Below are 23,373 nucleotides of genomic sequence, written 5' to 3'. Positions count from 1 at the left end.
CACCTCAGTTTGTATGAGGAGAAGAGGAATTTGTTTAAGGCCCTTTGTAAAACCCCTCTATATAAAGGGAAATTGGGGAAATAAACTAGAAAAATCACTTATTTGGAGAAAATGATTGTTCATGTTTTGCTATATCCTATTATATACACAAAATTAACCAGGGGGAAAAAGTATGGTAATATATGTCAACTTACTGTTTTGTTGGGTTTTTAAATTTATCAGAAGGAGGTGTATTAGCTGGTGAAAAGAATTGGGTAGGGAGGGGAGAAGTGATTTAAGTGGATATACTGGAAGTCAGGAGGTAAGTTCTTGTTCTGGATCTGCCATTAAATGAATTAGGAAGTATCCCAACATTGCTGAGCTTCAACTTCAGTCGCTCAGTCGTGTCCAATTTTTTGTGACCCTATGAATTGCAGCATGCCAGGCCTCCCTGTCCATCACCATCACCATCCCTGTCCACCACTCCTGGAGTTTACCCAAACTCATGTCCATTGATCCAGCCATCTCATCCTCTGTTGTCCTCTTCTCCTCCCGACCCCAGTCCCTCCCAGCATCAGGGTCTTTTCCAGTGAGTCCACTCTGAATGAGGTGGCCAAAGTATTGGAGCTTCAGCTTCAACATCAGTCCCTCCAGTGAACACCCAGGACTGATCTCCTTTAGGATGGACTGGTTGGATCTCCTTGCAGTCCAAGGGACTCAAGAGTCTTCTCCAACACCGGAGTTCAAAAGCATCAATTCTTCGGTGCTCAGCCTTCTTTACAGTCCAACTCTCACATCCATACATGACTACTGGAAAAACCATAGCTTTTACTAGACGGACCTTTGTTGACAAAGTAATGTCTCTTTTCTAATATGCTATCTAGTTGGTCATAACTTTCCTTCCAAGGAGTAAGCGTCTTAATTTCATGGCTGCAATCACCATCTACAGTGATTTTGGAGCCCCCCAAAATAGTCTGACACTGTTTCCCCATCTATTTGCCATGAAGTGATGAGACCAGATGCTGTGATCTTAGTTTTCTGAATGTTGACCTTTAAGCCAACTTTTTCACTCTCCCCTTTCATCAAGAGGTTTTTTAGTTCCTCTTCAATTTCTTCCATAAGGGTGGTGTCAACTTATTGTTCTGTAAAATGGGAGTTGGAAGTAGATGCTGTCTGAACTGATTCATTCAGGGTTCAGGCTTTTCAAAGGAACTGGGTTTGGGAAATGTATATAACAACGTGGGAGCCGAGAACCTTGCTCTTAAAAGGAGCACGGGGCGTTGGGACCGACTGTGCTGACAGCCACGTTCAGTCATCCCCCTTCTCTTCAATCTCTCATTCCTCTTGCATAGTTCCCTCCTACACATCCCTCACCTCGGGATCATGCAAGCAACTACCCCTACATCCCTGCGAGGCTGCCCCGTAGGAGGGGGACAATAGGGTTTGTGTCCTCTACTGTGACGCCTACGTGATGTTTAATTCCACGTCACAATGTGCCGGGGAGCCTCCACCTAGGACACTCCGCTTCTGCCAGAAAAGAAAAGCCCTCGGAGGCTGCGGTGGTCTGGATGGCGCATCTTTGCGCGTGTCCTCTGCGGCGGGAGAAGGGCTTCATTCTGGATGGGGTGGCCGTGAGCACCATGGCCCGCTCGTACGAGCACCTGAGCCCCAAGCTCTGGTCGGCGATCCCGCCCTACAACGCGCAGCAGGACTGCCACTCCCGCCGGTACTTCCGGAGCCGCGTGGTTCCGCCCATCCTGCGGAAGACTGATCAGGTACCCGAGCCCCGCGTAGGACCCGGCTATCTGCGCCCACAGAGCTTGGCCCAGGTGGCGGGCTGACTTCCCAGATCCTGACGTCTCATGCCAGCGCCCTCACCACCACAGAGGGTGCCCGATTTGCACCCTCTCAGCTTTCTCGATGAAACTCCAGAATTGCTGGAGGCAGGAGACAGGTGTTGAGCGCGAACTTACTGAGCTCACCTTCCATGCCTGAATCTGTGAATGATCTCATTTCAGATCTCTGCAAGCCTCTGCCAAAGAAATCGGGTTCGTTGTCCTTTTTGGCGTCACGGATTCACCCTGTGGGGTGATCTCCCGCCGCAAATTCTCAAAGCCCGACCCTCCGAGGCCCACTAGGCGAGGTGCCCTCGGTCCGGTGACGTAATGCGACCTTCTTTGAACAGACTGGAAGGAAACCTCCCAACTTACCCAGGCCTCGTTTCTACTCTGTTGCACATCCCCCTTACGGGGATCAAAGATTCCGAGGCTATTACAGACTGACGGCTCCACTTTTTTTTTCAACACTTTTGCTTCCAGTATTTGTGACTATCAATACATATCAGTGACACGGGGAGAGGAGGACTGAATGCGGGTTATTCTGTGAACACACCTCGGAGTTTCAGTGGTCCCAGGCGATTGTGTGTGCGCATGTGTGTTCAGTATAGGCCTACGGACCCACATCGGTGTGTGCCATATTTGGGTGTGTTCGCTGGCTACTCATGTAATATTTATAACAGAAGGAAACAGAAACTGGGGGAAAACTCCAGAACTTAAAAATTTGAAAAATAATACGATGTACACACTTTTGAAACTTACTATGTTCCATTTTGTAAGTTTTCTGTAATCGTCACAACCACCCTTTGTGGTAGGTATTATTTTCATTTAAATGAAGATCGTGTTTACTGAAATTTGCCAGGCCCTTTATTTGAGGCCCGTTTATGTCTCACTTCAACCTCAAAGTACTGTTGAGGAAACTGAACTCCAAAAAAGCTGTGTCTTTGACCTAAGGTCTTATTAGGGGCAGAACTGGAATTAGAATCAGTCTTCCCTGATAGTTTAGACGGTAAAGAATCTGTCTGTTATGTGGAAGACCTGGGTTCAATCTCTGGGTTGAGAAGACCCCTGGCAAAGGGAATGGCTACCCCCCTCCAGAATTCTTCCCTGGAGAATTTCATGGATAGAGGCTACAGGCTATGGGGTCCCAAAGAGTTGGATGGGACTGAGAGACTAACACTTTCACTTTCTCTGGCATTAGACACTGAACCTGTAACTACCAAACTACAATGCATCTTGCTGAAAGGCAATAGGTCACTAAGTATATTTAATCAGTCTGGCCCTTTTACCCCTGGGCTGTGACCTCTCCCTCCCCCAGCAAGCCAGGAGGCAGGGGTTGGACTGTGCTGTTTTTCGGCATCGTGGCTGATAGTCTTCTGCATTTTCTCTCACTCTCAGGATCACGGCGGTACAGGAAGGGATGGCTGGATAGTGGATTATTTCCACATCTTCGGGCAAGGACAGAGATACCTCAACAGGAGAAACTGGGCAGGGGCAGGCAAGTGCCACCTCCCTTTCCAATCTCATCACGATCTCACCAGGGAAGAGTGGGTGTGCCTTCCACAGTGAGAGGAACTGGGTTCTAAAGAGATCTGGAAGGGAAAGAGACCCAGCAACTGACTGAATCCTCCAGTTTTCTTCTTATGCGTGAGCAGATGGTGTTACAGTGCTCCCTGATAGTTATTATGTCAGGTGCTTTTTATCCTCAGAATATCCTCAAGTTACAGCCAGGGAAATTGAGTTTTAGAGAGTTAAAATGATTTGTTAAAGAGAGTTGGAGTTCCCTGGTGGCTCAGAGGTAAAGAATCTGCCTGCCAATACAGGAGACATGGGTTCAATCCCTGCTTTGGGAAGATCCCCTGGAGGAGGAAATGGCAACCCACCCCAGTACTTTTGCCTGGGAAATCCCATGGACAGAGGAGCCTGGCAGGCTATAGTCTATGGGGTCGCAAGAGTCAGACATGACTTAGCAACGAAACCACCACCATCACCAAGAAGGGCTGAGCTGAGATTGAAATCACACCTTTTCCAAGGAAAGCCTGTGTTCTCATTGCTCCCAGAGCAGACTGTGTCCTGCTCACTCTCCAGGCCCAGTTTAGCAGCAGTAGCAAAAGGGAGAGTTGAGAGCTGTTTTTCTGGCAGGGTAAGCCCTCCTCCTACCCCACCTAGTCACATGATACCTCGCACCATTGGCCAAATTGAGCTCATCTGTTTTCTCCAGATGGGTCAGATACAAGGGTAAAATCTTCTCAGTTCTCCAGGGTGCAAGGCAAGTTCAGCCAAGCCCAGAAGTTTCTGGCCCTTCTTCTCCCTCATGCTCCCTCTGCATGCTACCCCTAGTATGAGGACTGGTTTCCAGGATGCCATCTGTCTCCTCCACCTCATCCACCCTTGGCTCTTCAGGACTCAGCAGGGACATGGGAGCACAGTGACTCTAACTGAGTGAGCCTCCTATACCAGCCCAATGGGAGTAGGGAAAACAAGAAGGGGCTGAATACGGGCTCAGGCCTCTCTCTCTGTCCCCCAAGGGCATTCTCTCCAGCAAGTGACCGGGCATGACCACTATAATACCAATCTGAAAGCAACCCAGGGGTTCAATGGTCGGTTTGGCTATCGCCGGAACACCCCAGCCCTTCGCTACTGCCCATCTGTCTTTGGAGAGATCACCCGGTTCCCTCTCTCTTAACAGCAGCTCTTCTCTTCATGCTCCTCCACCTGAATTTCTAAGACAGATGTGTATATGAACTCTCAGTGTTATTTTATATTAAAACTTTTGTGTAAGTGCCTCAGTGTGCTGTTTCATCCCTGAGGTTGGGGGAAGGGGAAAGCTAGTTTCTCCACCCTCAGCTTCTTTACCTGTGGAGGAGGTGGGAGGGGAAAGGGTGTCTCAGTCTGTGCCCTTAAATTCCATGTAAATAGAGTGCCAGACTTGAAAGGAGAAGCCTCTGGTCTCCCCTATATAAGGAGGAAGTACACTACTTAAGCCCTCAGAAACTCTTTCCCAGGCATCAGGAAGGCCCAGGTCAGAAGCTACCTACTGTTTCCGTCAAGAACAGAGCAGGCAACGTGGCCACAGGGAATGTTGGTTGTCCTGAGAAGTTCGTGATTTTTCCGGATCATCCCATCCAAAAGAACTGATGTCTTCCTCCTCCTTCCCACCCTCAACTCATCAGGCAGGGGATGAACAGGGTGATATCTGGAGTTGAGGATCATGACACAGTAATAAGGTGTTTGTGGAAGCTTTCTCTACTAATGCTATTAGTAGTTTTATTTATGCTATTAGTTATTATCAGTTTCTTTTTCAGCTAGTTTCCATTGTGTCAGTTTTCAAGTGCCCCCACCCCTTTTATTGGTGGCCAAGAAAAAAGCCAAAGCAGATTACAGATACAAAGTGGGTGGAGCTTTAGAATACAAAGCTTGCAGTAATTCTACAGTGGGTGGAAACTGCTTATACTGAGTCACCGTAAGTGGACAAGGAAGATACCTCCAATAGGCTGCAGTGGGGGTATAGCTCAGGGGTAGAGCATTTGACTGCAGATCAAGAGGTCCCCGGTTCAAATCCGGGTGCCCCCTTCCTGCTTTACCATTTTACTTCCATTAAATACTTCACTCCCAGCCCAAGGATGACTAGAGGAGGAAGACAAGAACTCCCAAGGGATTCTTGTCCAGATAAACTAGTTAGTCCCATATTCCAAACAACCACTGAGGATAAATCCCTGGAGGATTCCACTGGTCTTCAATTAAGACAAAGTCCCTGAGGAAATTCTTAGATCTGAGAGCTGTGATTACAATTTATGATGTGTGACAGAATAAAGATAAAGATGTTGGTATAACATATATAGTTGAGGGCTTACTACACACAAGGCTGAGGTGAATTAAAGAATGAAAGAGGGCAGCTGTCCTTAGGGAACTTTTGTAACAGGAGAGAAACAGGACTTTTGTAACAACTTTTACAAACAACTTTCCTGAACTTTTCCAACAGGAAGAAGGACACAACTTTTGAGAGAATGACATAGCCTAAGGACACAACATAAACTGATTAGAATCAAATGGGACCAAGATGGCAGACAAGTCTAGTCCTTGATCCTCAATCAGAAGTGAAATGACACACCCAGAGGTGCCATGACAGTTCCAAGTCACTGTTAAAAGACCAAGGAATGGGCAGTGGCCCAAATCCTGGAAACTTCCCAAAAATAGTTGAAATAATCCTCCCACTCATTAGCATTACCCAGCCTATAAAAAACAACTACGCCACATTTCATGGCCACGCTTGCCTTCTGCGATGGCCCACACTCTGTCTGTGGAGTGTGTTTCTCTCTGAATCTGAATAAATCCACTTCTTACCTATCACTTTGTCTCTCACTGAATTCTTTCTGTGATGACACATCAAGAACCCGAGCTTTATTAGGCCCTGAAAACAGATACCATGGATTTTGTCTGGGTTCGAGTCCCAATCTATGGTAAATGGTTTCACTTTCAGTCTAATGGAAGTTCACACATTTGCACATAGCCATTTAGAGCAAGAGCACTTTATTGCTCAAGAAAGAGATAGCTTTTAAAAAGACCCACCACACAGGGAACTTATTCAGTACTCTGTAATAATCTATATGGGAAAAGAATGTATAACTGATTCACTTTGCTGTACAGCAGAAATTAACACAACATTGTAAATCAACTATACTCCAATAAAATAAAAAATAAAAAGACCTACCTACTTTTTCTAGATATAATTTAGAAATCCAGCTCAGTCCTGTACCTAGAAGTGTCTGCTGATGGTGCCACCAACTCTAGACATTCATCACTGTGCTGTGGATATTGTTCCAGCTGCACCTACATCTCCAGGACAGTTTCTCAAGTTTGAAAATGCCAAGTGGAAGCATTTGATTGGCTAAGCCAATCACGTTTGTCATTTTCCTCCATGAATGGGAGAAGTGTGTTAATCGCTCAGTCATGTCCAACTCCTTGCAACCCAATGGACTGTAGACCGGCAGGCTCCTCTGTCCACGGGATTCTCCAGGCAAGAACGCTGGAGTGGGTTGCCATTTCCTTTTCCAATGAAGGGGAGAAGATGGTCTTATCTCACTAAGTCTGACAACATGAGGTATTACCCCAGAATTGGAGCGGTGTTTGGGTATAACAGTGAATGTATTATGACCATACTTTTTTTTTCCTCCATGAAGAAACCACTGTAAGAAGAGAGCATGATAAGTTATTAATTTCAGTCCTGGAAGCTACCCTTTATTTCCTATTTGCTTAAAATAATTAAATAAAAATTTTGTATTAAATCGTGTTCACATTTTATCATGATCATGTAAATACTATTGACTATTAGTCAGTTGTATATACTGTGATAGCATTTTCTCTCTTGAAAACTTTTCTGAAGAAAATTACCTCATTTTCTCACTTGTGCATTTTTCTTTGTGCCTGTTGACAATTTGAACTTCAACAGCCTCAGGGTGCAATTACACGCTTGGCCAAACCTACTGAATTAATTTTTCAAGGAAGTTCTGACAGCCTGAATCCTTCTGTTTCAGGCTGTTTAGACCTGCCATCCAGCTTGGGTGCCTTGGAAAATTCCTAATCCTTCTCCTCTAGGTTGGATTCTTTTTCTCCTGAGTAATATTTTCCTTTTCTTAGTTTCCTTCATTGTATGGTCAAAAATAACCCCCAGGAGCTTCCTGAGAAAGAATATATGGGAGGCAAAAAGTCCTGGTGTGTCTGAAAATATTTTTATTTTATCTAAACACTTGAGAGATAGTTTGAGAATAAAATTATTGTTGAGAATTTTTTTTAGAAGTTTGCAAATCACTGTTTTCTAGCGTCTCTTGGTAAATTTGATGGCATTCTTATTTCTATATGTGAACTCTTTCTCTATGTAAAATCTTAGAATCTTTGTTCCTGATGTTCTGAAGTTTTTCAGTGATGTACTTGGTGATTCCTTTCAATCTAGAGATTTAATCTTAAATTTTATTATTTTTTAAAATTTTTTTATTTCTAAATATTTCTTTTTATTTGTTTATTTATTTGGCTGTGCCAGGTCTGATTGTCAATCTTCATTGCAGGATACAGTAGTTGCATCATGTGGGATCCAGTTCCCTGACCTGGGCCCCCTGCATTGCGAGCCTGGAGTCTTAACTGTTGGACCACCAGGGAAGTACCAAATTTTATTATTTCTTGATACTTTGTTCTCTTTCATTTGCTCATTGGGAAAATTATCTTTTCTCTCTTACTGTTCCCTTGTCTCGCCACACCCTGCCCCGCCCCGCCCCCCCGCACGACTCATTTGTCTTTTTGTCATACTTTCTAGGAGATTTACTCCTATTATCTTACAATGTTAGTTTTTTGATTTTAGTTTTCTCATGGTTCCAATTGGTCCTTTGTTATTACATCCTGTTCTAGTTTTATGGATACTGGTTAGTCTCTTGTTTCTTTAAAATCAAGGCTATGGTTTTTCCAGTAGTAATGTATGTATGTCAGAGTTGGACTATAAAGAAAGCTGAGTGCTGAAGAATTGAAGCTTTTGAACTGTGGTGTTGGAGAAGACTCTTGAGAGTCCCTTGGGCTTCAAGGAAATCCAACTCGTCCATCCTAAAGGAGATCAGTCCTGGGTGTTCATTGGAAGGAATGATTTTGAAGCTGAAACTCCAATACTTTGGCCACCTCATGAGAAAAGCTGACTCTAATTTGAAAAGACCCTAATGCTGGGAAAGATTGAGGGCAGGAGGAGAAGGGGATGACAGAGGATAAAATGGTTGGATGGCATCACTGACTCAATGGAAATGGGATTGGGTGGACTGCGGGAGTTGGTGATGGACAGGGAGGCCTGGCGTGCTGTGATTCATGGGGTCGCAAAGAGTCGGACACAACTGAGCGACTGAACTGAACTGAACTGTTCTTCCTCTCCAAGAAGTGTCTATTTTTCCCTCAAAGTCCTTTCTACTGCTGTTTCTTCTGCTTTGGGATTCTTGTGTTGAGAGCATTCACCAATTAACTCCATAGGAGAAAGGCCATTGGAAGCTCTGTGTTCTTGGGTAGGGCTTGCTGACTGGTGAGCTTCCTTGTGAGAAATCCAATGCTGAACAGCTTTTTCATTTGGGAACTTCCAAATGTCTGTATCTGTGGATCACTATCCCCTACATTCCTCAGATCATTTAGTTTCTCCATAGAAAAATTCTGAGACCTCCTGCCTAGAATAAACACACTGATGCTATCATTTTGGGAGTAGGACAGGGCAGAGGAAGGGAATTAGTGATCCTGTTTTTTAATAAGCAGACTTTCAGTTAATCCCCACCGCAGATTCTGAAAGCCCTTGGCCATCCAACTGGAAGTATAGGAGTCTCTCAGGTTCAGTCTCGTCAACAAATCTTTCACTGGAAATACAGAGATTAAAAAGCTTAACTGCTCCTTATACAGACTTTCACCAACACTCCCTATTTGCAGCCTACCTGGTGGTGCCAAGTTCCTCGTTTCCCCAGGGCTCCTCAACTATCAGTTCTCTGCTCTGTTCCTCTCCACAGTTCTCCCTCTTGGAACCCGCGTTCCACTTTCTGTCTGGATGGATTTGACTACTCTAGTGCCTCACACAAGTGGAATCAAACAGTGTTTGTCTTTTGTGTCTGACATTTCACTTAGCATAAAGTGAAGATTCAAGATTCCTCCATGTTGTAGCAGGTGCCATAATGTCAGGAGAAACACTGATTGAAACCATCCACCCTGGCCAGGCACCATAGTAACCATTTGCATGAGTTATTCTACAACAGGAGATTTTGGTAAGGAACACAAAATTAACAAGCCACCAGCAACTGAAAAAATTTAGGAAAGGTCAAAAGGAGATGCCACATGTCCTACCAACCTCCCAGAATCATCCTTGTTGGACTCTGTCTTAGCTGAGCAATGTGTGTGCCACCAGGATGGAAGGACCCTTTGGCCAGAGACAACCTGGAAACTTATTCCCTCGCCATAAACCTGAGACTGAGAGCCACACGGCAGAGCAATCTTCCTGGGTTCCCTTACCTTCCTGCTGTCTGCCTGGGCATTCCATACCAATAAAGTCTCTCGCTTTGTCAGCAAGTGTGCCTCTGTGGACAGTTCATTTCTGAGTCACTTTTGAGACTAGAAGGGGTCCTCCTTCCTGCAACAAGAATTTCATTTCTTTCTAAGGCTAAATTTATATATACATATATAATATTATATATAATATATTGTAATATAATATATTATTATATATAATATATTGTAATATATTATATATACACTATATATTACACTAATATTATATATAATATATTATAATATATAATAATTATATATACACTATATATTACACTAATATTATATATAATATAATAATTATATACACTATATATTACACTGTGATATATATTACATAATATATAATATAATATATTATATATATTATATAATATATTTTATTATATAATATTTATATATTTAATTTATATATATTATATATCAAAATATAATATTTATATATAATATAATGTATATTACATAATAATAATATATTATATATATACACACTCAAAGGTGGAATTGCTGGGTCATATGATAATTCTATATATAATTTTTTGAGGAACTGCCATATACCCAGAGATATTTTTGAACTATTTATACCTAGTGGGACCCAGGCCTCCACACTTGTTTCTTTATCTTACAGGTCATTTGAATATGCTTTCAAAATGTAGTGTACTGTCAGAGTCAACACTTAGGTTTCAGCTTCCTCTTCTCTGCTAAATCTTCATAGCCCCCACCATCACCACTTTCCGTGTTCAAAAACTGACCCAGCTCTTCTCTTTCCTTTCCGGTTCTCTTTTTTCCATGTCAAATTATATATGCTATTGTTTTGGAAGAGTTTTGGGAGGGAATGAAGCTAAATACACAAGTTCCATGTTTGTTTCTCTATGATAAATTCTTTTTTTGGAGAGGGGTGCTGTGCTCCATGGCAAGTGGGATCTTAATTCTCTAACCAGGGGTTGAACTCATACCACCTGCAGCAGAAGCATGGAGTCTTAACCACTGGACCACCAGGGAAATCCCAATAATGATATTTATATGGATTTTATTTATTTACTTTTGGCTGTGCTGGGTCCTGTTGTTGAGTGGGCTTTTCTGTAGCTGTGGCTAGTGGGAGCTACTCTTTTTGCAAAGCATGGGCTCTAGGGTGTGAGGGCTTTAGTAGTTGTGGCTCATGGGCTTAGCTGATTTGCAGCATATGGGATCTTCCTGGATCAGGGCGGATTCTTTAACACTGAGCCACCAGGGAAGCCCTATATTGATTTTTAAATGTATATAGATGTGGCCCGTCTCTTGAATTGGAATTTCTTAGGAGCAACAGCTTTACTGTGCTTGCTGTCTGTAGTGGCCAGGAGTCCTCTTCCATTCTCACATTCACTTGTTTGCTCATGTAATCACAATACAGAATGCCTGCTACATGCTAGATACACACTGGATGCTCTTTATGGGATGGCAATTGCTGGGCAAACAACAGACGTAACTCTACCAACATACACATTGGGTCGAATGAAAGCTGTCTTCAGTTTCCTACCCTTTTTGTTGTGTCTCTGTTTTGATAGACACATGCTAGGACCATAATTAAAGTTGCTTTCAACACACCTAGCCACCTCCACTTTTTAACACTAGTAATTAAAAGGCCACCCTTTTAATTAAGTGTTGCAACACTTAACAGAATTTGGACTTATTACAGTAAGAGGAGAACCTTTCATCGCCCAGCAGGAGTCCTAACTTCAAGTCCTCCTGTTCCCTATGCAATCACTACAACTTTTTTTGTCTCTTAATAGTTTCCTAGAAACCCAGTAGCTTTGAGTCCAATTCTACCCAGTGTTGCTGAGGAAGTTTTTGAGAAAGTTCAGCTGAAACAAAACTTAATTAATTAAACATCAACGTGTGGAAGAAGGGACATCTTCTCTCCTTTTGCTCTCCTTTACTGGCTGATGGCAACGTGCTGGTGGGGGTCAGAACTCCGTGATGGAGTATTTCAGCACAAGGCAGCTGACTCCTATTTCAAATTCAGTTTTTTTCCACAGAAACCTCTCCATTTCTAAGAGACACCTTAAACCCACCTGGCATCACTTTTACAGGCTTGTTTGTAGAGTGATAACCGAAATGCTCGGAGAAGGCAATGGCAACCCACTCCAGTACTCTTGCCTGGAAAATCCCATAGACGGAGGAGCCTGGTAGGTCACACAGAGTCGGACACGACTGAAGCAACTTAGCAGCAGCAGCAACAGCACGAATGCTTAGATGTCCCTTCCTGTGCCACTTAGTAAGAATTGCTTCAGTGGATGGAGTAGGTGCCACACACTCAGTGCTATACTTTGAATCTTGCCCCTCAGTTTGCCCCAAGGTGGGATGGGTACTATAGGTATATGCAGTTTGACAGTAACTAGTCGACATATCACAAAAACCTCTGAACCACAGAGTGAAAAAATTACCCCTTTTTTCAATTATTTTTTGTTCCTGAGTAACTTAAGTGAAAAATTGTATGAGATCATCTCTCCAATGAGAGACCTAAAAGAAAGGTCACTTCTGAATCCTTTTTTTCATCAATGAGAGTAGATGGAAATATCTAGCTAGTGTTTAATAACATTGCATTTGGCTTTTCATTCTGGTTATTGCAAGTGATACTGATTTTCCTTTTTTTAATGATAGCCTTATTGATATAGTTCATATATGATACAATATACCTATCAAACATACACAATTCAATGATTTTAATATATTCACAGAGTTGTGCAACCCTCACCACAATCAACTGTAGAACCTTTATCATCCCCAAATGAAACCCGATATCCATTAGCAATCACTCCCCATTTCCTCCAATCTATCCATCTCAGGTAACCACAGATCCACTTTTTGTCTCCATGCGTGCATACATGCTAAGTTGCTTCAGTTGTGTCTGACTAACTTTGCGACCCTTTGGACTGTCCATGGGGTTCCAAGAGTCAGACACAGCAACTGAACAACCACCACCATGAACTGTAACCCACCAGGGTCCTCTGCCCATGGGATTCTCCAGGCAAGAATACTGGAGTGTGTTGACATGCCCTCCTCCAGGCTCTTCTGCCCATTAGAGGTCAAAGCACAGTTATATATGGTTTTGAGACTGAGGGATGTAACAGTTGACACAATCCAGGTCTACAGGTACAATGCAAGCAGTGGGTGAGTCATAGGATTAAGAAGGAAGGTTATCTCCTGAGGAGTTATGACCCTTGATGAGATTAAGAAGGAATATTTTCTCTAAGGAGGTCTAGTTAATGCAGACGCACAATACCCACTAAAGGGGAGGGAGGAGGACCAAATGGACAAAGAAAATTTTTATGTTTAAATTTTTCTTGTCTTCTTGTGTGTTGGCCACGCTGCACGCAGCATATATATGTGGGATCTTAGTTCCCCAACTAAGGATCAAATCTGTACCTCCTGTAGTGGAAGCAGAGTCTTATCCACTGGATAGCCAGAGAAGTCCCCAAATTTTTCTTGTCTTATTATAAAATATAAGTTTTATTTCATTGCTATGAATATTCATATATAACTTTTTGTATAAATGTATGTTTTCATTTAACCTATGAATATATATTGAAGAGTGGAATCCTGTGTCATTTGGTAACTATGTTTAACCTTTTGAGTAACTGCTAGACTATTTTCCAAAGGGTTGATTTTCCTTTACAGCTATGAGAACTAATAAGTGAATTTAGTTATAAAATATAAGGTTAATATACAAAAATTATGTTTTTATATATGAAAAAAAAGTTTCTCCTACTCACAGACTCAGTTCTAACCACCAAACGTGTGAGAGTTTTTCTCACATCAAGTAACTCTCTGGTTCTCTGTGGATATCAACTGGGTGTCCAACATTCAATTTTTTTTCCTTTTTTTTTTTTTTTGACTGTAATCATTCTAGTGGGACTGACATGGTATCTCCCTGTAATTTATTTTATTTTATTTTTTGATTGCGCCACACAACATGTGGGACCTTAGTTTTGTAGCCAGGGATTGAACCCGCATCCCCTGCATTGGAAGCACGGAGTCTTAACCACTGGACCACCAGGGAAGTCCCCAACATTCAATTTAATTCAGTTCTGACACTTTCTACCTAGAGTCAGCATCCAATCCACAGGATGAAGGACTCAGTCTCATTCGAGTGTCTCCCCACCCCCAAAACTTCAGATGCTGAATGCAAGTCCAGGTTGTCACCTGTACTTCTGACCAATCAGCTACATATCATTGGTTCCCATACTTCTTCAGTACCACAGTTTGCTGGAGCAGCTCACAGAACTCAGGAAAACAGTTTACTTACTAAGTGTTAGTCACTTATGTCCAGTTCCTTGCGACCCCATGGACTGTAGCCTGCCAGGATCCTCTGTCCACGGGTTTCTCCAGGTAAGAATACTGGAGTTGGCAACCATTCCCTTCTCCAGGGGATCTTCCTGACCCAGGGTTTGAACCAGGGTCTCCTGCATTGCAGGCAGAATTTTTACCATCTAAACCAGCAGGGGAGCCTCTTACTTACTAAATTACCAGTTTATTATTGGCTCAGATGGTAAAGAATACGCCTGCAATGTGGGAGACCTGAGTTCAATCCCTAGGTTGGGAAGATTCCCTGGAGGAAGGCATGGCAACCCATTCCAGTATTCTTGCCTGGAGAATCCCTACGGACAGAGGAGCGTGGCGGACTACAGTCCATGGTGTCACAAAGAGTCAGACATGACTGAGCAACTAAGCACATAAAAGGACACAACTGAGAAACAGCCAAATGGAAGAGAAGCATAAGGAAGGTATGTGGGAAGGAGCGCTAGGCTTCCATGACCTTTCTGGATGGGCTGCCCTCCCAGCATCTCCACGTGTTCACCAGCCAGGAAGCTCTGGAATCCTTTCAGTTAAGAGTTTATTTTAAACGGACACTTCATTATATAGGTCTGTCCACTGCTGATTAACTCAAACTCCAGTCTTTTTCCTCTCCCATGCAGTCAGCAGGTGGGGCTCAAATATCCAACCCTCTAGTCTCAAGGTCGTTTCCCCTGGCAACCAGCTATCCTGTAGTAATAGGTGGGTTAAAAGAAGCTTGCTATGAATAACAAAAGATGCCCCTTTCATCGTTATTGCTCTTATCCCTTAGGCAATTAGAAGTGGATTAAGAGCTCGTGCCAAGAGATGAATACAAAATATTTGTATTTCTTATTTCATCACAATATCACAGTTTTGTTGTTGTTCAGTTGCTCAGTCTTGTCTAAGTCTTTGTGACCCCATTCGTGGACTGCAGTGCTCCAGGCTTCCCTGCCCTTCACCATCTTCACCCTGCCGTTCACAAACGTATACCAATATTGGGCTTCCCAGGTGGCGCTAGTGGTAAAGAACTTGCCTGCCAATGCAGGTTAGTGGTAAGAGACAAGGGTTTTATCTCTGGGTCAGGAAGATACCTGAAGGAGGGCACGGCAATCCACTCCAGTGTTCTTGCCTGGAGAATCCCATGGACAGAGGAGCTTGGTGGGCTACAGTCCATAGGGTCACAAAGAGTTGAACACGACTGCAGCCACTTAACACACACCCACCCATCGAATCACTATGTTGTGCACCAGCAACTTAAATAGGGTTACAGGTCAATTATACTTCAAAAATGAACAAATAAACAGGCTCGTAAAAATGAGATCAAATTTGTGGTTACCAGAGGTAGCCTGTGGTGGTAGGGTGGGGGAATTGGATGAAAGTAGTCAAAAGATATGAACTTCCAGTTATAAAATAAACAAGTACCAGGGATGTAATGTGGTTGTTCAATTGCTTAGTCATGTCTGACTCTTTCTGACCCCATGGACTGAAGCATACGAGGCTCTTCTGTCCTTCACCATCGCCGGGAGTTTTCTCAGATTCATGTCCATTGAGTCGGTGATGCCATCTAAACATCTCATCCTCTGTTGCCCTACTCTCCTTTTCCTTCAGTTTTTTCCAGCATCAGGGTTCTTTTCCAGTGGCTTGGCTCTTTGCATCAAGTGGCCAGTGTACTCAGCATCAGTCCTTCCAATAAATATTCAGGGCTGATTTCCTTTAGAATTAGCTGGTTTGATCATCTTGCCATCCATGGGATTCTCAAGAGTCTTCTCCAGCACCACAGTTCAAAAGCATCAATTCTTTGGTGCTTAGCCTTCTTTACAGTCCAACTCTTACATCCATACATGACTACTGGGAAAATCCTAGCTTTGACCATATGCACATTTATCAACTTCCCTGGTGGCTCAGATGGTCAAGAATCTGCAGGAGTTTGATCCCTGGGTCAGGAAGATCCCCTGGAAAAGGGGATGGCTGCCCACTCCAGCATTCTTGTCTGGGGAATGGACAGGGGAGCCTGGTGGGCTACAGTTTATGGGTTGCAAAGAGTTGGACATAACTGAGCGAACTTCACCTTTGTCGGCAAGGTAATGTCTCTACTTTTTAATATGCTGTCTAGTTTTGCATAGCTTTCCTTCCCAGGAGCAGCATCTTTTAATTTTATGGCTGTAGTCACCATCTGCAGTGATTGTGGAGCCCAAGAAAATAAAATCTGTCCCTGATTCCACTTACTCCTCTTCTATTTGCCATAATGTGATGGAACTGAATGCCATGATCTTCGTTTTTTTAACATTGAGTTTCAAGCCAGCTTTTTCACTCTCCTCTTTCACCTTCATCAAGAATCTCTTTAGTTCCTCTTTACTTTCTGCCATTAGAGTGGTATCAGCTGTGTATTTGAAGTTGTCGATATTTCTCCCCCCAATCTTGATTCCAGCTTGTGATTCATCCAGCCCAGCATTTTGCATGATGTATTCTGCATATAGGGCTTCCCTGCTGGCTCAGATGGTAAAGAATCTGCCTGTAATGCAGGAGACCCAGGTACAATCCCTGGGTTGTGATGATCCCTTAGAGAAGAGAATGGCAACCCACTCCAGTATTCTTGCCTGTAGAATTCCCTGGACAGAGAAGCCTGGCGAACTACCGTCCATAAAGAATCAGACATGACTGAGTGACTAACACACACACACATTCTGCATATAAGTTAAACAAGCAGGGTGACAATATACAGCCTTGTCATACTTCTTTCCAAATTTTGAACCGTGAGTTGTTCCCTGTCCATTTTTAACCATTGCTTCTTGATTGGCATACAGGTTTCTCAGGAGACAGGTAAGGTGGTCTGATACTCCCATCTCTTTAAGAATTTTCTACAATTTGTTGTGATCCACACAAAGGCTTCGGTATAGTCAATGAAACAGAAGTAGATGTTTTTCTGGAATTCCCTTGCTTTTTCCATGATCCAACGAATGTTAGCAATTTGATCTCTGGTTCCTCTGCCTTTTCTAAACTTAGCTTGTACATCTGGCAGTTCTGGGTTCACATATTGTTGAAGCCTAGCTTGAAGGATTTTGAGCATAATCTTGCTAGCATGTGAAATGAGTGTAACTGATGGTAGTTTAACATGATTAATATAATTAACACTGTCAGATGTTATATATGAAACTTCTTATGAGAGAAAATCCTTAGAATTCTCATCACAGGGAAAAGTTTCCTCTTTCTTTTATTTTGCTTCTATATCAGATGATAGATGTTGGCAAAAAAAAGAATAAAGGTGAAAAAATGAATTCATGAGAAAGGCAAATTCTGCTCAGTTAATGAAGGATATAAAGGTAAATACATCCTATAAATATTTATTGTGAATTTACTATGTGCCAGCAGTGAGATCACACCTCAGTTGGGAAGACAGAAAATAAATAAATGCATAAATAATCCAATATCAGGTCATGATACAGGGCATAACCCAGGCAGAGGCATCCGCAAGCCAACAACTTCATTTAGTACTCAGTGACAGCAGCAGGAATGTGCTCTTTCAAGTTCTTTGCCGGGTTTGAGAAGCATGCTTGGACCTACAGCCCCAAACCTGCTTTTCCAGCACTTACCAGGGACATCTTGCCCCACTGAGTGGATATTGTGATGATTTCTTTCTGTGTGACTTTCACTGAAGCACATGTAGAGAAGACAGCACATATTAAAAGTGTGCAGCTCAGTGAACATCCCACCCTAAGTACACCTGTGTAACTAGCATGCAGCATTCCTCCCCAGGTACCCTTGTGGTCCCACTGCTGCTAATGCTTACTAGTGTTCTGACACAAACACTATAGGTTTGTTTTGAGTGTTTACGAACTTTATATATAATGGGAATATACAGCACATGAGCAGTACGTATGTTCTGGTTCATTTACTTATCACATCTGTGAGATATAGTCAAGTCGTTGTCTCCATCAGTATTGTTTTCTTTTTTGGTTATTTTTTTTATTGTCTGACTGTGTCACAGTTTATTTACCCATTCTATTAATGGACAAATGAATCATTTCCACTATTCTTTTTATAAAAACATTTATTGGAGTTTAGGGAGTGTAGTTGATTTACAATGTTGTGTTGATTTCAGGTGTACAGCAAAATGACTCAGACATACACATATATTCATTCTTTTTTAGATTCTTTTCTCAATATAGGTTATCAGAATACTGAGTAGAGTTCCCTGCGTTATAGAGTTGGTTGTCTGTCTTAGATATGGTAGTGTGTGTGTGTTCCTCCCAAGCTCCTGATTTATCCCTCCCCCCACCCCATGTTTCCCCTTTGGTAACCATAAGTCTGTTTTCAATATCTGTAAGTCTTCCACTATTCATTTTTTTAAATAAATCGTTAATTTTTCTGGTTGCACTGGGTCTTCGTTGCTATGCATGGACTTTCTCTAGTTACAGAGAGCAGGACCACTCTATAGTTGTGATGTGTGGACTTCTCACTGCAGTGGCTTTTCTTGTATCGGATCATAGGTTCCAGGGTGCGTGAGCTTCAGTGTTTGCAGTGTGTGGGTTCAATAGATGTGGCACATGGGCCCAGTTGTTCCAAGGCACGTGGAATCCTCCTGGATCAGAGATCGAACTCATGTCCCCTGCATTAGCAGGTGGATTCTCATCTACTGTACAGCTGGGAAGTCCAGCTTTCACACCTCACATTTGAGGCAGTAAAGTGAGAAATTTCATGTTCATATTATACATTCAGATAAAAGGGCTTCTTTTTTTTTGTTTGTCCAGCCATGTCAAGTCATAACCTCTGGGCTCCCAGGAAATTCCTTCATTATTCTCTTAATATTTTTTTTTCTAAAAAAAGAGAATATAAGTGAAATAAAAACATTCCAGACAACCAAAAAATAAAAAAAGTAAAATAGCATCACAAAAATAAAAACTTAGGAATAAATTTAACAAAAGATATGTAAGATCTCTATTCTGAAAATTACAAAGTACTGCTGAAATTAAAGAACACTCAAATAAATAAAAGAATATGCCATGTTAAAAAACAAAGAATATACCATGTTCACGTATTGAAGACTCAGTAGTGATAGGGGAATATCAATTCTCCAAATCCATAGATTTAGCACAATCTCACTCAAATTGCAGTACTTTTAAGTTGTCAAGCTGATTCTAAAATTTACAAGGAAACATAGAAGTCCTAGAATAGTCAAAGCTATCTTCAAAGAAAGGCGCAAAACTGAATGACTTAACATGGCCTGCTTCCCATACTCTATAAAAAGAATGGTAATCAAGACAGATGGTACTGGCATAAGGATTGACAAATAGATCAGTAGTGGAGAATCGAGAGCCTAGAAATAGATCCCACTTATTTGATCATTTGATTTTTACCAAGGCACCAAAATAATGCAATGGGGAGAAAAAGTCTTTTTACAAATAGGTGCCAGAATAACTGGATATCCATATGGAAGAAGATGAATCTCATATCATACACAAAAATAAATTCCAGAGATGGCTCATACTACCTAGGGTAGACCCAAAATGGAGTGATGTGAGCTAGTTAAGCCTAGAGTTGACTATGATTTCAGTGATATCCAGTAGTGTGTACTATTCAAATCTCTCTAGAATACAGGAAGACTCCTTCTTAATAACCACAGAACCAGCCAAATGCTATGGGCTAATGGCCCACCACAGAAAATGCAGATTGGTGAATTGGAGACTATTATTATGTTCTGTTGGAGAAGACTCTTGAGAGTCCCTTGGACTGCAAGGAGATCCAACCGGTCCATTCTAAAGGAGATCAGTCCTGGGTGTTCACTGGAAGGACTGATGCTGAGGCTGAAACTCTGATACTTTGGCCACCTCATGCGAAGAGTTGACTCACTGGAAAAGACTCTGATGCTGGGAGGGATTGGGGGTGGGAGGAGAAGGGGACGACAGAGAATGAGATGGCTGGATGGCATCACTGACTCAATGGACATGAGTTTGAGTGAACTCCGGGAGTTGGTGATGGACAGGGAGGCCTGGCGTGCTGTGATTCATGGGGTCGCAAAGAGTCGGACACGACTGAGCGACTGAACTGAACTAACTCATTATGTTCTGTGCTGCTGCCGCTGCTTAGTCAGTTGATTGTGTCCAACTCTTTGTGACCCTTTGGACTGTAGCCTGTCAGGCCCCTCTATCCATGGAATGGAATTTTCCAGGCAAGAATACTGGACTGGGTTGCCATTTCCTACTCCAGGGGATCTTCCCAACTCAGAAATAGAATCCATATCTTCTGTGTCTCCTGCATTACAGGTGGATTCTTTCCCTGCTGAGCCATCAGTGAAGGCCTTTATGCTCTATGATTCCTGTTAAAAAACAAAATTCATGACTTCTCTAGTGGTCCAGTGGTTAAGAGTCTACCTGCCAATGCAGGGGACACAGATTGAGTCGCTGCTCCAGAAAGATTCCACATGCCGTGGAGCACCTAAGACTGTGTACCATGACAACTGAAGCTGGCACGCCCGATGGCCTGTGCTCTGCAGAGAAGCCTGCACGTCACAGCTAAAGAGTAGACCCCATTTACCACAACTAGAGAAAGCCCTAGGAAGTCCTGCAACCAGAGTACAGCAACGAAGACCCAGTGCAGCCAGATATAAATAAATTTATTAATAATAAATGTGTGGATCACAACAAACTGTGGAAAATTCTGAAAGAGATGGGAATACCAAACCACCTGACCTGCCTCCTGAGAAATCTGTAGACAGATCAAGAAGCAACAGTTAGAACTGGACATGGAACAACAGATTGTTTCCAAATTGGGAAAGGAGTACATCAAGGCTGTATATTGTCACCCTGCTTATTTAACTTATATGCAGAATACATCAAGTGAAATGCCAGGCTGGATGAAGCACAAGCTGAAATCAAGATTGTGGGGGAAAATATCAATAACCTCAGATATACAGAAGACACCACACTAATGGCAGAAAGCAAAGAACAACTAAAGAGCCTCTTGATGAAAGTGAAAGAGGAGAGTGAAAAAGTTGGCTTAAAACGCAACATTCAGAAAACTAAGATCATGGCATCTAGTTCCATCACTTCACGGCAAATAGATGGGGAAACAATGGAAACAGTGACAGACTTTATTTTCTTGGGCTTCAAAATCACTGGACACGACTGGGCACACACACACACACACGCAACTACTATGTGCCAGAAAGTGTGTCATGCATAAGGGATACAAAGGTGAAGGTCTTTAGTATTATGGAACTTGCATGGATGCAGACATATATATAGGCAATTTTAATACAGAGTAAGTGATCTATAAATTTAATATATTTCTCAATAATAACATTAAAAACATCATTTCTGGAACTGAACAAGTTGACTTGAAAGTTCATTTAGAAAAATAAAATTGTAAGAAAAACCGTGAAACTCTAGGAAAAGAAGAGTAGCAAGGGTGCAGTGGGCCTATATCATTAAAACAAAGCTATCAGGGCAGTTTGATAAGATGGATGAATAGATGAATAGATGGATTAATGGAGTGGAATAGAGAATTCAGAAACAGACTCAGATACAGATGGGAACACAGTGTATGTGTATATGCATGTATTTTACACCAGTGGGGAAAATATAAGATTATTCTGTAGAGATGTCGAGATGAATGTGTAGCCAACCAGAAAGACAATTTAAAAAATTCCAAATGGATTAAAGACTAAAACATTTAATACAAAACTATAATGATACATAAAGGAAACTTGAGATAAATGAAATGCTGATTGAGGAGAATATAAGGATGAAGACTTTTATTGCACTGATTTTTTTTTTTTTTGACAGCACCATATGGTATGTGGTATCTCAGTTTCCTCACGAGAGATAGAACCCATGCCCCTGGAGTGGGAGCACAGATTCTTAGCCACTGGACCACCAGGGAAGTCTGTAACATATTGAGTTTTATATCTTTTAAAACATTTACAGTGCCTCCTTGGTGGCTCAGTGGTAAAGACTCTTCCTACCAAGGCAGGAGACATGGGTTCGATCCCTGGGCCAAGAAGATCCCACATACCTAGGAGCAACCAAGCCCATGGGCCACAACTACTCTGCTCCAGAGCCTGGAGTTGCAACTACTGAGCCTATATGCCACAACTATTGAAGCCCATACACTTTAGAACCCATGCTCCACAACAAGAGAGGCTATTGCAATGAAAAGTCCACACACCACAGTTAGAGAGTCGTCCACACAGCAGCGAAGACCTAGCACAGCCAAAAGTAAGTAAATAAATAAATCTTAAAAAAAACATTTTTACAATGTATTACCCATTAAAAAATGTTTTTGTTAAGAGTATTTGGCTAGGGAAATAAAAGTTTAGCTGTAGCATAGTGAGTGAGACCTAGGAAGTCTTGTGAGGCTGGAGGAGTCAGAAGAGTCAAGTCATGAAAGAACTGTGCGTTGTGGCTTGTGAGATCTTAGTTCCCCAACCAGGGACTGAACCTAGGTTCTTGGCAGTGAAAGTGTGGAGTCCTAACCACCAGACAACCATGGAATTCCCAGGACTTGACATTTTTTAAATGTGGGTTTTATAGTGTGAATAATGGGGAGCTGTGAAACTTTTTAAAGCAATGGGTTGATAAAATCATATGTGTTTTAGAGAGACACAGCCTGCACCCACACAGATAGCAAGATATCTCTAAATCTTGACGTGGCCAGTTGGAAATGCCTAACAGCCAGGCTTAAAACCCTGGAGCTTGAAAGGGAGCTATGACTAGAGATAATGAATTTGGGATCGTTAGCATATTTCAACAGATGGTAACTGAAGCCCTGTGAGTAGATGAGATCACAAAAGGAGAACACTGTGAAAAGGCCTAAGACAGAACTTAAGAGGCAGAATGAGAAAGAAAAAAAGAAGTTCCCTGAGAAGGATCTAGAGAATGAAAATTTGGACAGTGATGGGAAGAAATTAAGTATTTCAGTAAGGAGAAAGTAGTCCTAAATACCAAAGGTTAGAGGTAGTCCAGATGAGGGTGAAATGTGGTTTTCAATTTAAATACGAGGAGGGGAGTATTATTGAAGGTCATGGGGAGGAATATTTGAGCGGAGAGTTCAGGTTAAGCCAAAGTTGAAGCGGAAGCATCTTGTCTCCACAGTGGAGGCAACTTGTTTTAAGTTTGCTAAAGACACAGAGAAGATTGCAGCAGCTGAGGGAAAGACACGAACTCTTTTCTTTTCAAAGGATCAACTAAGTATATCTAAA

General features: G+C 42.2%; 1 protein-coding gene and 1 non-coding gene across 2 annotated transcripts; both read left to right on the top strand.

Annotated features, from left to right (window-relative positions):
* The first annotated feature begins 1,482 nt into the window (after positions 1 to 1,482).
* Positions 1,483 to 4,521, top strand: SPMAP1 (sperm microtubule associated protein 1). The gene is made up of 3 exons (XM_055396847.2): positions 1,483 to 1,754; positions 3,213 to 3,312; positions 4,343 to 4,521. The coding sequence occupies exons 1-3, from the start codon at positions 1,548 to 1,550 to the stop codon at positions 4,498 to 4,500; spliced, it is 465 nt and encodes a 154-aa protein (XP_055252822.1). The 5' UTR covers positions 1,483 to 1,547; the 3' UTR covers positions 4,501 to 4,521.
* A 794-nt stretch (positions 4,522 to 5,315) lies between these two features.
* On the top strand, positions 5,316 to 5,387 carry TRNAC-GCA (transfer RNA cysteine (anticodon GCA)). Its single transcript has one exon. It is a non-coding gene; the product is annotated as a tRNA-Cys (tRNA).
* Positions 5,388 to 23,373: the final 17,986 nt, after the last annotated feature.

This window comes from Moschus berezovskii, chromosome 20 (assembly GCF_049115385.1).
Source record: "Moschus berezovskii isolate FMDL1 chromosome 20, NW_MosBer_1.0, whole genome shotgun sequence".
Taxonomy (NCBI): domain Eukaryota; kingdom Metazoa; phylum Chordata; class Mammalia; order Artiodactyla; family Moschidae; genus Moschus; species Moschus berezovskii.
Note: the sequence above shows the minus strand (reverse complement) of the source record. Positions and strands in the feature narration are given on the sequence as shown.

Bases quoted from the DNA above. Each gene is read 5' to 3' on its own strand.
- SPMAP1 (XM_055396847.2), top strand. From the start codon at position 1,548: ATGGCGCATCTTTGCGCGTGTCCTCTGCGGCGGGAGAAGGGCTTCATT. The intron at 1,755-3,212 runs GTACCCGAGCCC...TCTCACTCTCAG, and splicing joins TCCTGCGGAAGACTGATCAG to GATCACGGCGGTACAGGAAG. The intron at 3,313-4,342 runs GCAAGTGCCACC...CTGTCCCCCAAG, and splicing joins GAGAAACTGGGCAGGGGCAG to GGCATTCTCTCCAGCAAGTG.